This window comes from Harmonia axyridis, chromosome X (assembly GCF_914767665.1).
Source record: "Harmonia axyridis chromosome X, icHarAxyr1.1, whole genome shotgun sequence".
NCBI classification, from domain to species: Eukaryota; Metazoa; Arthropoda; class Insecta; order Coleoptera; family Coccinellidae; genus Harmonia; species Harmonia axyridis.
The window spans coordinates 8,310,784-8,328,531 of NC_059508.1; the positions used below are offsets into that span (position 1 = coordinate 8,310,784).

General features: G+C 33.2%; 1 protein-coding gene across 5 annotated transcripts in view; it reads right to left on the reverse strand.

The window, feature by feature from the left end:
- The window catches only part of LOC123686401 (neuronal PAS domain-containing protein 4), a 157,498-nt gene that overhangs the window by 74,332 nt on the left and 65,418 nt on the right, over positions 1-17,748 (reverse strand). For 2 of the 5 annotated variants that reach the window (XM_045626487.1, XM_045626488.1), the window contains exon 1: positions 11,445-11,725. The exons of 1 other annotated variant lie outside the window; for it this stretch is intronic. In XM_045626487.1, the coding sequence (XP_045482443.1) occupies positions 11,445-11,455 (11 nt within the window). In that variant the 5' untranslated portion in view covers positions 11,456-11,725. Of the gene's footprint in view, positions 1-11,444; positions 11,726-17,748 lie in introns of those variants that run through there. 2 more of the 5 variants (XM_045626489.1, XM_045626490.1) reach the window with 1 other exon arrangement.

Here is a 17,748-nt window from a genome sequence, read left to right on the forward strand (position 1 = left end):
AAAAACCGATACAGTAAATAACAGACACGGTCTCGCTGACACACGACAATATATCGACTACTTTTCGAATATAAAATGTGTTCAATTTTTCAAAGCGTTCGGTTTCGTCATTCTGGACCTGGGACTTTATGAAGGATTTGTCTTTTGATCTTCCATTGTTCTTACTGTCTAAGCTTTTTCTCTTTTATTTGCAGCGATAACAGTTCTGGTATCGTTCGAAGAAAAGATGTTTCTCAATCGCCTTGAAATTTTCAGTGTTAAATTTATAGAACGGCCTCCATTTGGCTTTCCGCAACTATTGGCATTGACCATCCTAAGATGGAATTTGAGATGTTACTCATTCCATAAAATGAGGAAAGCACTGACGTAAACTCGTCATTCATTCGCCAATTTTAGCATTGGGGTATATATAGGTCTAGTGACCTCCAAGGGTGCAATTGGTGCATGAATTAACGAGCGCTCAAAAGCTTCCACGTCAGTGCTTGCTAGAATTTTTTGATATTCTAGTTGAATTTTCTATTGTTTTGATGATGCTATGAACAAGAAAGTTTGCACGAAGGTTTATATGAATATAGTCGCACATAAAAATATTTGATGCAAATAACTTTTCATTATGACAAAAATGGTTGAAAGAAAGAGTACCAGAATTACTATCATTAAGGAAAACATCAAACCTCAAATATCGAGATAATAACTGATCAAATATGAGATTGTACCCTCAGTAGATTTTTCGTCGTGGTACTTTCAAATTGCCCACAAATAATCCGCCCAGTATACTCTAAAACCGCGAAGGTTTGGAAGTTCTCCTGGGGCTTCGAGACGATTTCGAGGGGAGTCTTATTCTTGTCATTTTTGCTCTAGATGGTCCCATTTAGGCTGTGATTTTGTATACCTACATACCTGGATTCTTAGCGGAAGGGCTTTATCAACATAAGAAGAATCAATTCGATCGGATATGTGATCACCAAAAGATTAGATATTTTTGTTTCCATTATTAATTATTTTCTTGCAATTTTGTACGGAGTTTAAATTTGTTAATTGGTTTCTTGCAAGAATAAAACGGGAATTGAAGCATGGAGGGGCCAGGATTTTCTAAGGGGAGTCAAGATATCCATTTTTAAGTTGATATTGTATGTTTTTACTCATGAAATATTTCAATCATCAGGGACCAGCAAATATTTAGGGGCCAAGAGAACAAAATTTCGAACCGCCACATTTACAAAACCCCCTACTCAGATTCTGCTCATTAACTAAATCAATCGTCAAATGTGTTGATTGCTTCATCAGAACCATAGAAATTTCAAGCAGAATATGGGAAAAAACTAATATCTCATTGACAGCAGATAAGGCCCAGTCGAAACTGAAAATGTCTTATAACAATTACAAGCTGGATGCAAAATTTTATATCTATCGTTACTCCATAACAATAGAAAATTCGAGCAGAAAATCTCAAGAAAAATATTATCCAAATTTCACGTATCTGAGGATGAAATTCTGTTTTCAGATGAATCACTCGAATGTTCATGCCTAATTGCAGTAGAAATAAGCTGAACCAATCGACAACAATGACAATAAATCACATCTCAATGGCTCCTCCGACAAGTCAATGCTTTTTTCTACTTTTTTTTGTCATTCGAAAAAAAATTGTGGTATACTTATCCCACAATCTTTTCAAATATCGATGAAATGATAAATTTCCAATAAAACTCTCTTCAAGAACCGAACTGACCTCTTTAAAATTATTATCTTCTATCCGGAAATACCTCTGTTCCATTTTCAATGGGACACATTGTACATCCACCAGTTCTCACCTATCGAAATTTATTTTCTTCTATTCACCCATTCACAGGCACAAGATTCATGTTCGCTTTTCAACGCGCTATTCAGCGATCCGTTTTGTCGAAAGAGTGAATGATTTTCAATATACTTTCGATTTTTTTTTCTGACTCTACCGTGACCTTTCGCTTTAAGTTATGTATGTGCTCTGCTTCTAGCGATTAAGTACAACGTTAATGTCCGTGTTCCCGTATCAATAGGTTCTCCAAAGGAGGTGTGAGTTCACAAGGTTCTTGCGAAATTGGCTCATTGTGGGAGAAGGATTTCGTTAGCGATTACTCTCTAGATTACTGAATCGATAAGCTGGTCAAGAATCCAGCCGATGTTTTGGTCTTCAATTAAGGTTAGATCAGCTTCGATTGAATAAAGACAAAAACTGCTCTTAATTCATGCCCAAATATTGGAGGTTATTGGTAAATATTGGTAGAAACGTATTGTCAAGATATGCAATAATTATAAAAGGTTTTCCACCAAGAGGTTTCATTTTAGTATTGAAAAACAAAACAGTATATTTCAAGAGGAATAAATGGATGTAAATATCATTGTAAAGAGGAAGGTATGCCATCAAAGATTGAAAACACTATCAGACAAATGGCCGCCACGGATACGGTTGCTGCATGAAATTTTCCATGACCAATTCGCACATTTGAGGCTGAATATCCACGATAACTGCACGAATTTCATCTTTTGAAGCTCTTGGATCGATTCGGTAGCATTTGATAGACCTTATCTTTAACGTGGCGCCAAATACAAACGCTAATGGTGTTAAATCACAAGATTTCTGGCAAAATTGCGATTATTTCGTTGTTTGTGTGGCATGTAGCACCATCTTATTGAAAACAAATGGCGGCCATTAAAAATCTTTAATCATAGGTCGGTAGCGAAATCCATTCAATGCAACACTTAGTTGAACCAGCCCTATTTTAGAATAAGTAAGGTTCAATCACACCAACAGCCCAAAAACCAAACCAAAGAGTGACATGTTGAGGGTGGAGAGGCTTTACAACAGCGAAGATACGACGTTGCTTTTTATAGACCAGCTTGATTTCTTGTATTAACCGAACTTTTGAATCCTTCAGACTAAATTCTTTATATACAAAATGTGGTGCAATGTGGTTTGTGGAAAGCCTCATTTCCAAGATCGAACAAGAAGATCGACAAACTTGGGTTTTCATCAACACTACAGGCTATAGCAGTCATATTCTCAGTTGTTCTTGAGCGACGCACTCGGTCTCGATTTTTCACATCACTAATTTGTCCCAACATCCCAAGTTTTTCTACCAGTTTCACTATTGCCGGCCAAGACGCTTCACGACGATCCAAAAATGCTTTTTGTGTGAATTCACCATTTTGTAGGGAATTTTAACAATTTCAATGGGTTGAAGCTGTCGTTCTATTTTTAGTAATGGAGTAGTATTAATTTTCAAATATCAAAGATGACAGCTACGAAACCTTTCATTGGAAACCTTGTAGTTCTCTGTGGACTCGGCACTTAACTCGGCTGAAGTATCACATTCTTGTCCACGGGATTTTGATAACAGATTAACACATATTTCAACTGAGTTGTCATCATCTGAGTACACTGTAGTTTTTGATGATGGCAACTCAGTTATGCATTTTCAAGATTAACTCTCCTCGTCTCGAATTGCTGAGTCGTTGACAAACAATATAGAGTTCTTTCAATGTTATTGTTATTTTTTGAATGATACATGTGATTTTCAATTGATGCATTATTTCGATTGTTGATTCGCAATCTCCGTTATACGAGGTTTGGATTTTCAAGCTAGCATATTTCATTGGAATAGCTACTCTATTATTCATAGTTCAGCAGTTTTTTGATACCTATTCTCTTTAAATGAATACGCAATATTACTTAGATAAGTCACAAAGTCGGGAGAGCTTCATCTTCCATGCTCCAATTGCACCCTTAAAGAACACAGAACTGCATAAAGGTATAAAAATATAGATATGGTCTTCAAGGGTGTAATTGACGCATGAATAACAAACACACAAAAGCTAATTACTTCACGTCAGTCCTTCACTCCTTTGTTCGATATTCTGCTTGATTTTTTTATGATTCTGATGAAGCAAAATTTTACACGAAGCTTAACATGGTCATGGAACAAAAATCAATATTTTTATAAATTCACATTCGTTGGACCACCGGACAGAACCGATTTCAACCTCTGGGTCAGTGAGTATAAGTCGAAAATGTCACTGGAATCCTTCTGGATCAAATGCAAAAAAGAAGAATTGCAAAAGAATTAATCTCATTCGGATCAATCAGATGGAATTTGAGTGTGCTAATGCCAAAGGGTACGGTTGCGAAACAGCCGATTTTTAGATAAGCAACGTCACTTAAGTAATAGCTGACAGGTGAATTGACAATTTATGTGCTGGAAGATTCAATGAAGGAATAAATATTGCATTCCATTACATTACAAACTGCAAGGACTCGAAAAATACTGCAGATTCAAATTAAATTATAGGAAAGCACACTCAAATTATTACTCATCTCGATCGTTGGTTGGTTTATTGGGCGGTACTTTTCCCCCCTCTGGAACGAGATAATAGTATTGTTTCTTCATAATTCACATTATTCATATCTGATAATTACAAGCACTTCGGTAACGTAATTACTTATAAATAGACGAAGGTTAGCTCAATTATTTGATTAACTTGATGTGAAATATAACTATTGAAGCAATTCTCTTTTATATTTCGTAAGTTCAACTTGGAATCCTCCGCTCTACGAACAAAAATATCAATAATTACTTTCCAATATCAATGAAAATTCATTAGTACCTTCTCCGAGATATTTCGAAATAAAATTGATGTAGTCATAACGAATCTACTGCGGAAACATCCACAGAGGACTTTAGATGATAATCTCATCAGAAGAGGACTCATCCAAAGGTGGAGAACATGATCAGAAGGACTACTAATTTACCTGATCCCCAATTAATGAGCGTTAAGTATCACGATACAGGAAACGTTTCGCGATTTTCAAAAAACGTCTATCGGCATTTCAATTTAAATTTCCCTGCTGAAGAATAATGTCCTCAACAATAAATTGACTATCGGGTTAACGGTAGAAACATTTACTTAGGTTCTTATATGGAACTTTTAAACTGTACTTAGGTATTTGTATTACTCATTGTATAGTATATCCACTTAATCCTGAATCGCCCTTTTACCTTAATGAGATAACAATAATCTACAAAAAGACAAGGCTAATAAGTAAGTCAGTTTACATCTTACTTACAATATGGCAGAATGAGCAGGAATAACCATTGATCTTGAAAGCTTGCATACAAATTAAGACAACGAGACAATTTATTAAATGAGCCTAACCGGAATGTCTCTTCTTGTAGTATTTCATTTAGAAATGTTGAGTTCTCAGGGAGCTACGTGCGCTCTTACGTCAGGAAATATAATGATATCATTCGAAATGGGTTGAATGTGACTTTATTCTGAAAGCTATATTGAATGTCTTTCTAGGGAATGAGAAAGATGGAACCTAAGATTATGTTGTTATTGTGAATATGAATAAATATAAATGAATATGCGTACATGACTTAACTGAATCGGAATTTCTTCGATCATTCAGATTTGCATTACATTTTGAGTTATAGAAATTTCAATTACAATCAGAAGTACAAGTTATTGTTTTTCTTTTTTCTAGTGCTCTACGATTTGAAATTTCTTAGAGTTTCCCAGCTGATACTTCACAAGGTGGATGTGTACACTTTTTTAAATTTTTTATGTTGGGAAATCTGTACTTGATTTTCAATGGAGTGGCATTCCGAAATCAGCTGGGAAAATTTATCGGTCAGCAAATAAAACATATTTCTGATGAGTTGAATATAGGTTTTGAACTTTTTCGTATAGATACTTTTTATCTGGGAGCGGGAATTTTTCATTGTCATCCAAATGAAAGAATTAGAGATGCGATCAAGTCAAACTAGTTTGAATTTACTCACAAACTTGACTTTACTTGAAAATAAAACTTTTTATGTAAAAAAAGTTTTGACTTGACTTCTGTGTCTTAAGGTTTGGCTTGAAATCAAACTTCTTCAAACAGTTTGAAGTTTGAATATCATATTGCGCAACGTGTCTAAACCTGTACTTTGCTACTCCGCAAATTAGTTATAGTTAATATGTAGAAAGATACGCTTGGCTTGTTTCGTTTTTTTTTAAGTGTGTTTGTTGTGCGTTGTGTCTGAACTCGAAATATCTGAACCTGAACTTTTTTATGTACCTAATGCAGCTCGGAAGACGTACCAGAATAAATTGAGTCTAATTTTGAAGCCCCCCCCTCCAAAAATTATACGAAAAAAATCTATAAACGAGGCAATATAAATCAACAAGAAAAAGAAATATACAGATTCTTTGATGTTACGGCAGTCGATTCCAAAACAATGATGAATGAAAAGAGAAAATTATGTAAATATTAAGATATAAAATAAGGTATATATAAGGTATAAAATGCCAAAAGTGGAACTAATTCTTTGAAGAGGTACAAAAAATTGTATGGAGTAGAATTTTTGCAAGAAGCAATATCAAGTATTATTTATGGTAGTAACAACATAAAACGAAGGATCCGAAATTGTCAAACACGACAGCTCCTTTATTCTTATAAAAATATGCGGTTTGTTCTATTGCACTCGTAATTTTTATTAGCAGAGGGCCCTAGTGTCAGATTTCTTGTTCACAGCATTCACTTTACTTGTAAGAAGTACGGAAGTGAGAACTTAACTTTTCACGTAGATTTTCAGGTGACAAGTTGAAGTTGATAAAAAAAAGTTTAAATTAATATATTTTACTTTTGTTTTAATTTAATGTAGGTATTTGTTGTACCTACTTACTATATTTTACATAAATATTTTACGTATTCAAGGTACATCTACTAAATAGAATAATTCTTCAACTCTTTCAAACTAGTTTGACAAACAGTTTGAATTTTCAAACCTGTAACCATTGTCCAGTTTGATTTGACTTGAATCATTTGTTAGAAATATTGACTTGAATTTGACTCAATTTCAAGTCAAGTCAAGTGAATCTCAAACATTCAAGTCGAACTTTTGCAACTCTATTCAAGGTGGAGTCTACAAACTTAAAATTTTCTGTAGTTAAGAATTATATTTGGTTTCACATTACGTGACAATGCGATGTTTAAATATTATCTATTGAGAAAATGCAAAACATGTATTCTTACTGAGTAAAATATAGATTTTCAATGTTTCAATTTTGTCTGAAGGAATATTCACCTGATCTATAAATTTCAATTATCATTAAAAAAAAAATCAAAAAGTGTGTGCTATCCTATCGAAAATGAATCGTTGTCGAGTCGTCATGAAATGTAATATTGTTTTATGACCTGAAAATTGATTCTTCACAGTCAGAAGGCCTATTGAAACCACCGTGTGCCGTAAAGGCAACAACATGCGCTATAACAATGCATCCACCAACTGAGATTATCAATCAAAATGCACACAGGCGGTCAGTGATAGAGGAAAAAACGAAGAGCCTCTTACCTGGCACAGATTCGAACAACGAAATAGTTTCATTCGCACATACGTTTACACTGTTGATTTTATCAAAACGATGTATACCTTTTTGCCATTCATCATTCAATTCTGTTTGATTATTACTATCGAGGTATATTTTATGATCATTGAGAATGATTGACTAACTCGGTAAATTAGAAAATAATTCAATCTAATCAATATATAAATTGATCAGTCAATCAGGATTACAGCAAAAGCTGATGTTAGCAATCATACTTTTTTGAACTACTTCTATTCTCACAAATTTAAAAAATTTCTGAAAAATGTATTTCCCATGAAGTCGTGATTACATTTTCTTGTCAATTTCCCAGTTTTATTATCATTCAAATGAATATTGAGTCGACGCAAAGTGAATGAAATTGAATCTGGATTATCTACAGAATTGAATGAAAGACAAGTGCCCATCATTCATAGTGATGTTGATGTATTTTATTTACTACTGTCTTTATGGTCGTTTAATGGTCACCATTATTCATTATCAGAAGCTAACACAGTAAAGATTATCTATTCGCGTCGTATAAAGTATGAAATTTAAACATAAAATTAGCCACGTTTTGTAATAAAAATATATCACTGGTACTCATTCGAAATAGAGGAAGATATTGCGTTGATTGCTTTTTGGAATAATTAAAGAAACATGCGAAGTGATATGGAAAGGCCTTATTTTTTCAATCTTCATTTATTCAATTGATCTGAAATAATGGAGAATTCAGGAGATGAAAAATTTTCTTGAATGGAAGCCTACAATCATTTTGGAAAAGCGTATGTCTTGATAGTGTTGTTCTGAGTCCATTGTCAAGCATACACTTTTCCATGTTGATTGTACACTCACAAATAGAAATGATGTTCGTCTGCAATACATTTCAGGAGATGACAAAAAGACATTAATTCTTAAAAAAGATTGTCAGCTCACTGTCACTAAACTGCAATTTGGAATTATCAAAATATCAGAGTGTTAGATATACCAAGAGTAGCTGATGATTCGGCTACTCAGTGCTTATTTCGTATTTTAAAACCGAAAAAGCACTGCATAGTCGAGCTATCGTATACTTCAAAGTGGACGTCTATAACTGCCTTCTCGAAACTTGAGAACTATCCATAAAGAATTTCTTTTTTTGCCAGCAAATCACATTCGGGAAATGAGTGATAATCAGAATATTTTGAGCTGATGATATTGGAAATAGTAATCGATAAACCAGTCATACATTTACATGCCATAATGGAAAATGTGCAGGTATATGTAAGAGAAGAATTAACATGAGACAATGGAAGACAATAGTCATAGGTACATAAAACCAAAGGAAGTGACGTCAGATAACAACTAGTAATCATATGACATTTTTTCGAGGAAAATAGTTTTCGACTTTAATGGTACAAGCACATAATGAAAGACAAAAACTAGATGAATAATAAATGAATCTACTACAGAATTCTTTATTTCGGTGAAAAACTAGTTGGGGTATCTCGACTTTCAAAAGGTCTTACCATTATTGAGTAAATAGTAAATCGATGAATATCAATTGAAGAGCAGGTTTATGAGGTTTACCATCGAAATGAAAACAATATATTATAAAATTCAGAAAGAATTAGCACTAGCTTATATTTTTTGGTTGAACATACAGTGAAAGGTCTTAAATATTTGGAGATCGATTGATATTAATTTGGAATAATTCGAATTTTTAATTTTTCATATCTTCATAATGAACTGAAACCGTTAGTCGTAAATTACGTCCATCTTTAAAAAAAAAAAATGAATGTATTGAAATCATTTATTGGCACTGAGAAACCGTGGCTAGCGAATATGAGTCGGTAAGTTCTAAAGAGGAAAGATTTATACTAATTAAAATAATAATAAATGAGCTACGTATAGGTTTAGATAGGTACAAACTTCGACCTCAACAGGTCGATCATGTATTTCACATAGAGCGATGAAAAGAAAACGGTTTTCATTCGATCATAGTAAAGCATAATATGTGATTACTTGGAAAAAGAGATGAAGTCATTTAATTGGCTTATATCGTGCTGAAACTCAATTTATTCAATCGAATTTATATCTCTTATTTCATAACATTACTTGTTACGGTCGGAAATGATGTACGTTCAACATTCTTCTCAGACCTCTTTGGAATAGGTCCTAGAACTGACGATAGCTAAGAAGAATGAGTAATCTGCAGTAAATATTGTCAATAAACCAGGAACATCTTACGAAGAATTGATTGCAAAACAAAAAACGTTGAAAGAATCATAAATTTTTATGTTTATATCAGGTGGAAAGCTTTGAATTATTTTTTTCGTACGTTTCGGGATTTTTGAGCCGATTGATAAATTTTCCTCAATGAAAAAACCTTGTGAATTTGGTAATTTTAATGATCCAAAGATTTCCTTAGTAAAGGTTATAGTTATTTAAAAAATACAGGTGATACTGTTCATACCGTCGGGTGATTATCCTATCAATTATCCTTGATTTTGCAATGAAAAAATTGAATAAAGTGCTATATAATACTAATTTTCAATCACAGGATCGATTCTTCTGAACTTTTTCCAGAAAATCATTCTTCATATTTGATTTCTTGAATTAAACAAGGAGGATCAATGTGTTCACTTTTGTAGACAATTATTTTCTATGGGAAGTGATTTTAGTTGTTATCAAACAACAGAAGATCACAACAATATATGAAAAAACTAAGTGGATTTATTTCAGACAAAATAACGGAACTATAAGCAAAAATGTCAAACAAGTTTAGGTATAGGTATTCAAAATAAAGCTATGAATATTTCGCTAGCAGTTTTAATTGATGTTTGAAATATGATTTTTGCGAATGTAATTACACCTAATCAACGATACAGTTTTGAAAAAGGAGGTCCCGTTGAATCTGAGACTTAGAACTACAAGTCAATTTGAGAGAATTCATAATTGAGAAAACCCTAAACCAAATTTAACTCAGAATGAACACAGCAAGAATTATTATTTGTCTATATACTTCAAGAGTATTTTCTAGATAGCATTCGGCTAAAACACAATCGTGAGTGAATTCCGGGACAGTCTATATGCGCAAAATATCGGAATGCAACAATTCTATCGCCATTCGCCATAATGTCGCATGGCACATACCATCCAAAATATATTCGATTCTTTAGGTGTCGTATATTCAATTCGGCATCTGAATTATTTCAGTTGTACATGCCTTTTGTTCGATCTTTTTCTCCATTTCATAAATAAATACATTTCGTCCGGCCGTTTAAAATAACTCAAACAAGAAATGCGCATAGTTCTACTCGTATCATTACGAGATAATCTTCGTTCCTAATTTAAGCGCTTAATCTCTTCGAATTTTGGAGATACGCGGACTTGAACTCGTAAAGCAGACGTGCTTTGAAATTTGAGAGGAAGATTACATCTGGGTTTTGGCACCAGGAAGGATTTTCATGGGAACCACGGAGAAACAACCTTCTGGATATGCGGGAAAAGAGGTTTCCGAAAACAAAACAGTGATTGCGTATAGTGATTCTTTCAAAATTATACTCAAGCGAAGAAACGTCTTTCTGATATTTAATTGGAAAAATTTCAATAATTTCGAAATTATCAATTATGGCTCATTCAATGTTCCACAATTGCACTGAGTATGTTAGTGTCTTACCGTCGCATCGATATCTCCGGTATAAACATATGGATCTACCTTTAAATTTTCGATAGAATACGCAAATAGACAAAACACAAGATGACCAATTCAATTCTCTGCATTATAATGGTGTATAATTCTTTGTTTAGTTATAGGAAAGCTATAATTACACGTCATTTAATAGTAATTAACTGGGAGACTTCAACGATGGTTCAAAACAGAATTCACATTTTCCAATTTTCGATCACATCTAAATCACCTAGTTTCGTATGTCCCTGTTCCTCAATAGTCTTTACGAATCGTAGGTTACAATTGCTCGTATGACTTCGAAGCGACTGGAGCTGTCAGTGCGAATTTTGGGCGAAGAAATTATGTAAGAAAAAAAGGGTTGACAACCGTGATAATTGACAAAATTTACCGTGTAAACATAATGGTAGTTTGTAGGTGGCGTCATAGAGTAACACATTCACAATTCATACATCACACATAAGATGAGTAGATCGGCGCGAAGAAAAACAAAACAACAGCACGTGTGTCCCGTGAGGAGTTGAACGTAAGCACGTGGTTGAGAAGCAAGAGTTCGGGTTCGACTAACGTAAGGTTAAGCCAACGTCTTTTAACTTCGCAAGCCCCTTCTATGAACTGATGCTACACTTGCCTATCTATTGCCTTATTAGATGATGTGCGCCATGCCTTTTACCATGTTATTTTATGAAATTATCTACCACCAATGGAGGGCCAGCGAGCGATCATCCCTGGTACCGCTATGGATTTTTCCGAATAATAGATGGCAGTATTTGAAGAATCCAAGAACTGGAGGTCTTAGAGAATAATATGTGTTCGAGAGCATTTTGAAAAATGACTGTTTTAATTTGAACCTTGTGATTAATAAGAAATAAGTCATGTTATCTGAAACATCAATCAGCGAATTACGTCATTTTTAAGTATAGCTAATAAACATATATAGTGTAGTCACTGTTATATGTGTTATAATATTCCATTCATGTCTAAATATGATATAAGCCTACCTCGTGTCCCTTTGGGTTAGATTAGGAGATTTTTTTTTTATTCTTTGCTTCCCTGCTTTCTTAAGGAAAAACTTGGGCTCACCTATTGGAGATGCAGCAGAATTTGACTTGAGCAAAGACACGAAATACACAATCAAAGGTTATGTGGAAATTCATGTCATGAGAGCACGCCGTAACATCTAAGAATAGCGTTTTCGCCCTATATTCAAATAAATTTAACGTAAAAAGTATTTTTACATTGCACGAGCGGATTTTAAAAACGGCCATCTAGACAATTCGATCCATCGATGGTTTGCACGTCTTGAAACTAGCTGTCGGCCCTAAAATCGATATTATTTTTCCGCTTATAGGTTTTATGACAACAATATTTCAATTGGGATTTCCCTTCAGCTTTCAAATATTCTTGTGGTGAAGCTAACGATATTGAATAAATTGAACGACAGGTAATATACTCAGCTGTGGATAGGATTCATTTTGAGAGAAAATGTTTAATTTTTCTTTCTAAGTTTCAAGTTGCTACCAAAATTAGTTATTCAGAAAGTCCTATAGTTATGGAAAAGGACTTAAAACCTTCGAGAAAATATTTCACATAATCCTCTGTGGATTGTACCTATTATATCGAAGATCCTTAATTATATTTTGTCAATACGTGAAGATTAAAGAAATGTTCATAAAAAACTGAGAAAAGCAAAATCATAAAGTGAAATGGTTTTCCGCTTTTGTTCAGATTCGTGTTCAGTGAATTTTTTCAAGAAACTTCGCATTTACATTTTTGCTTCAATATATTTATTTCGATGTTTTGAATATAAATCCCAAATTTAAAATTTCTAGGTCTGCGACATGATATAGAAACCTAGCCTAACGTGACTCCAGAACAATTTTCTTCAAAATACGAAAAAACACAATTGGTAATATGCTTGCAAGTTTCAAAATTTCCCCTGTCAGTTTATGCCATTATGAATATATTAGCAATGGAAGAAAAACCTTCTGCATTTGAATTTGTTACTTCGGATGAAATCAATTCTCTCTTTTGAAATTTCAAATTTTTTGAGGTGAAATGCCTCCTGTGTCTTCTTACCATGATATCGACACTCTACGAGAATTGAATCCTTCAATAAACTTCCCACATTGGCATTTCTTCCCCCCACTCTGCAAATAATCGAAAAACATAGAAATAAATTAGTTCGTTCTCCGGAAAATATTCAGTGGCTCAGAGGGTTATTGGATAAAAAAAATTAATAACCTACTTTTCGTATAAATGATACATAGCTGGATATTTGGATAATTAACTATCGATAAACTCAATAAACACAAAATCTGGCCGATAGGCTACAAGATTTCAACATGTTTTCTAGCAAAATTGTGTTATACCATACAATTCTCACGAAATTGCAACCGATTTTTAAATTTTAGTTTGATCGAATTGATATTTTCTCATTTATTGAGAGAACAAACATTCACATCAGTATAAATAAATAACTCCAAAACCACCAAACAAATTTTGCCCTTTACGAACCCATACCTACATATATAAAATTCTAATCTTCCCTGAAATTTTTCAGAGTCTAGCACATTACTTTCGAGAGTTGTCGAGAACATTCTCATCCCAAAATTCAAAAACGACAGACCTTTGGATTAAATGAATGAAAGAAAGAGTTAGGTATAAAAAAATCATTTATTCTAGGGTTTAGGATACCACTAACTATCCAGGAGTTCTTTTTTGATAAAAGATCCAAAACTCCTTTCCAAATATTCTGATTTGGATAAAAAATTAGAAGTTTTAGTTTTGATGGCAACATGTTGTTACCATCATCATTGTCGAAATGGAGACAACCGGAAGTAAATATTCGGTAGATAAGGATGCAAATTTTCAATCTTTCGCGTAGACATTTTCCTGATAATAACAAATTTTGAATTCTGTAGATGGATAGATCCTCCTTGTACGGTAATGCTATTCATAAATTTAAATATACAGGGTGTTCCTATATTGGAGGAACAAAGGAAAATGACAAATTCCTAGGATAATTTCAAGAAAAGAAAGTCCTAAAAACATGCAAACGCTTTATTTTCAAGATACAGGGTGTTTCTTGTATTCTTATTTTTTGTGAAGATTATACTAGTCTATAGAATCTTTTCAAATCTTCGCTACAGATTTTAGTAAATAAGTACCAAAACTGATAATTGAGTTATTCATCACATCAGCTTACCAAGTGGATCTTCATAATAATTTTGATATGAGGATTACCCGAGAACTTTTATCTCGAAATCAGATACGATAACACTGCAAGAAACTAAACAATGTAGTATGTACTGTACCAAAGTTTCTTTTTACATTTTGATCCAACAAAACAAAATTCTAGAGGAAAGAATTGGGCAGTACTCCAGAAAAAATATCACCCTGAAGATTTGCATTCAAAATTAGTATATCATATGATCAAATCCTTATATTAAAATATCTATGCCAAATTTAAGTTGAATATCTTGCAAAGAGAATGTGCTATGAGAGAAAAACTGGAAAAAATGAAACTTCAACACCTTGTATCTTGAGAACAAAGCCTTTGTGGGTCCATGTTTATACGACTTTCTTTCCTTGAAATAATCCGAGGTAACTATTATTTTCTTTTATACCTCCAATTTAGCAACACCCTGTACAAAAATTGAGAAACCAAATTGAAATAAGAGGGAACTTTCAAAGACGCTTAGAAAATTGCATTAGTACGATGATAATATCTACTAATTTCCTAATTACGATCAAAAACTTCTACTCCTATTAGGAGTTAAAAGAAATGTTTATGAACATTGAGGTAAAGGTAGTATTCTAAATGAAATCAACACAATACTGTCGAAAAAAAAATCGAACCTTTTTACCATTTCATTCAACAGTCTACTTGGTACGAAAGAGAGTATTAAAATATTAATTTGATCCTTCAAATCAATCAATACGCTTCTCACATTATATGTTTTGCTGCGGAGCAATTAACACTATCAGGTGGTGGTAATAGACAGAAAATTCCTGTAATTTGTACCAGAAAAGCTCCGCTTCTCGTAAAAATATCTTTGTATTCTGCCTAGGGGCGTTTTCCGAATAGCATAGAGATCATTATGGACATTCCGAACCGGTGCTGTCAAACAATTCAACAGAAATAATGAGTCTAGTCCAGTCGCGACTTATTGAAACTGAAAATATAATTAGTTTGATCGGGAGGAATGATATGTATATGCGACCTCAACTATTTGTTTGAATAGAAGAAAACATTCATCCGTAACCGACTAGATGAAGTTCTTCGAGAATTATTCCAAAGTGGATGGACATATTCGACTTATAACTCTTACCACACTGACAGGACAGTATCCAGAACACAAAATTATTATTGGGAATCGAGTATTCTCCAGATATTCATATTATGTTTCCTGAGTGCCTGAAGAAATGAATTCATTTCCAATATTAGGTACCACGACAAAAAAAATTATTTCATTTAAATTAGACAATTTTTTTAGCCATTCATATGCTGACTGATTACTCAAGTTGTCAGCTTCCAATGCTTCACATATTCTTCGAAACATTTTTACCTTTTGTTGTTATTCATGGTTGTTGAATGAACTCTCTCTGTGTAATAAAAAATAATTTTGGTCGTAATAGTTATTTATAATACAAGTGCAGAAGGCATTGATATTCTTCCACGAGTTCAAAATTCAAAAACGAGCCACGAAGTGGCGAGTTTTGGAATGAACGAGTGGTAGAATGAGCCTTCTGTACGAGTATTATACATTATTTTCTCTAATTCATTGCATTTTCATTGAAATTAATGAAATATTTCCATAAATATAATTTAGTGCTTTTAGCATTGAAAAATGTTGGTTGGCAGAACTGATTTCTTTAAGGCAAATTGATGAATTGACAGATAAAGCCGTGGCGGAAAGTTCGGAGTGCCAACATAGAATAATAAAATATAACCATGAAAACTGTGCGTTTCTGATATATTCTCGCACGATTTTGTTCTACAAGATGTGGAAGAATGAAAGGAATAACCACAGAATTAGAGAAAATAACTTTCTCTATTTAAGTATCGTAATGAGTTCATTAAGGTACTAAAAACAGTGCTGTAATGAACTCATTACAGCTGCCTATTTTAAAATATATTCTTCGTTTTGGGGTTGTCTATACAGACCGATTCTATCAAATTTCAACTAACTACAATAATTGTCAATATGAGTAATACCTATAATTTGGATATAGTGAAATGATTCGCAACATTATTCGTAATTTCTCTTGATTCTGGTTGTGTTAAATCGATTTCGTCACACATAAATCACGAATTCAATGCGTAATTATAAAATATATCAAAATTCGAAACGTACCAGTCAAATTCAAATTCCGTAATCTGTCAATTTTCGTAACAGCCACACTAACTGCCAAAATACAATACAAAAGTCACTAGGATGTATAATCTCAATCTTGCATTCAATTCCCTCAATATTTCACAAAATTTGACTGAAATAGAGAAAATATCGTCTATACTCGTTGCAGAAGGCAATTCCAACACTCATGCGTTCGAAACACGAATTTCGCATTCGTGTTGGAATAGGAGCCAATTTTGCAACTTGTTTTAGAATATACTATTTCTCAACAACATTGGTTAAGTGTCTGTCTGTGTGTGTTCGTAAACCCATGTAACAGTCTCAACTTCTAGAATTCTTCTCCAATTTTGACGGAAATTTGTTTGAGTGTTCAGTTTGGGCTGTAAATGATTCTATGGAAATTTCAACATTTCAAGATATAGGATACGCATAAAGAATGAGCAAACGTCAAATTCTCACTCGTCCGATGTTTGTTCATATTGGGCCGAAAGTAAATCCAAAGAAATTTCAGGCCCTTCCAGATTAGCATACATGAAATACTGATATACCCAAATCTAGCATGCTGTTTGTTCGAGTTTCAATTGAATTCGTTTTGTAAGATCGGGTTGAAAGTGATTTCATAAAATACCTTCAAATGGTATGGCTTTTCATGAAATTTTGAATATACCGACATACAATTTATGTTTTCCACAAAAAATAGACACCATATAATCGATTCATCAGACGACATACAGATCTTCATGTAGGATCTATATTATGACCACAATAAGTTCAAAGGTATATTCAGAATTTTGTAATTTTTTCATTTGCTTAATTGTATGAATAGGAACGCTACCAAAAGGATGTATGGGTACTTTAATATTCCTCATAAGTTACTGAACATACTAGGACATTTTATTGGAGCATTAAAACCTATCATGATGTTTCTGAAAGAATAAAAACTATTTCAGATTAATCTTTGTTCAAAAAACTATACCTCCAATTTCAATCGACTATGAACCATATTCGATATTAGAATTTGAAATGTACCTATTGCAAGAATAAAATTTAGAATATGGTTTTTATAGGTTGAATATCTTCTTTTCTGATGTTCTTATGACTCATTCATTTTGTTAATTGTGATATAAATATCTATAATAATAGATATTTATTTTCGAAATTGCGACAAATAAGATATTTCTGACATCACCTTATTAGGTGATGTCAGAAATAACTTGAATGAATTGCAATCTTCTCAGAAAAATCCTAGAATCTTCAGGCGATTATGCGAGTTCAGAACAATTCCTTTCATTTATTTTTTTATGCACTAAGCAGAAACGGCCTGAACATATCTTA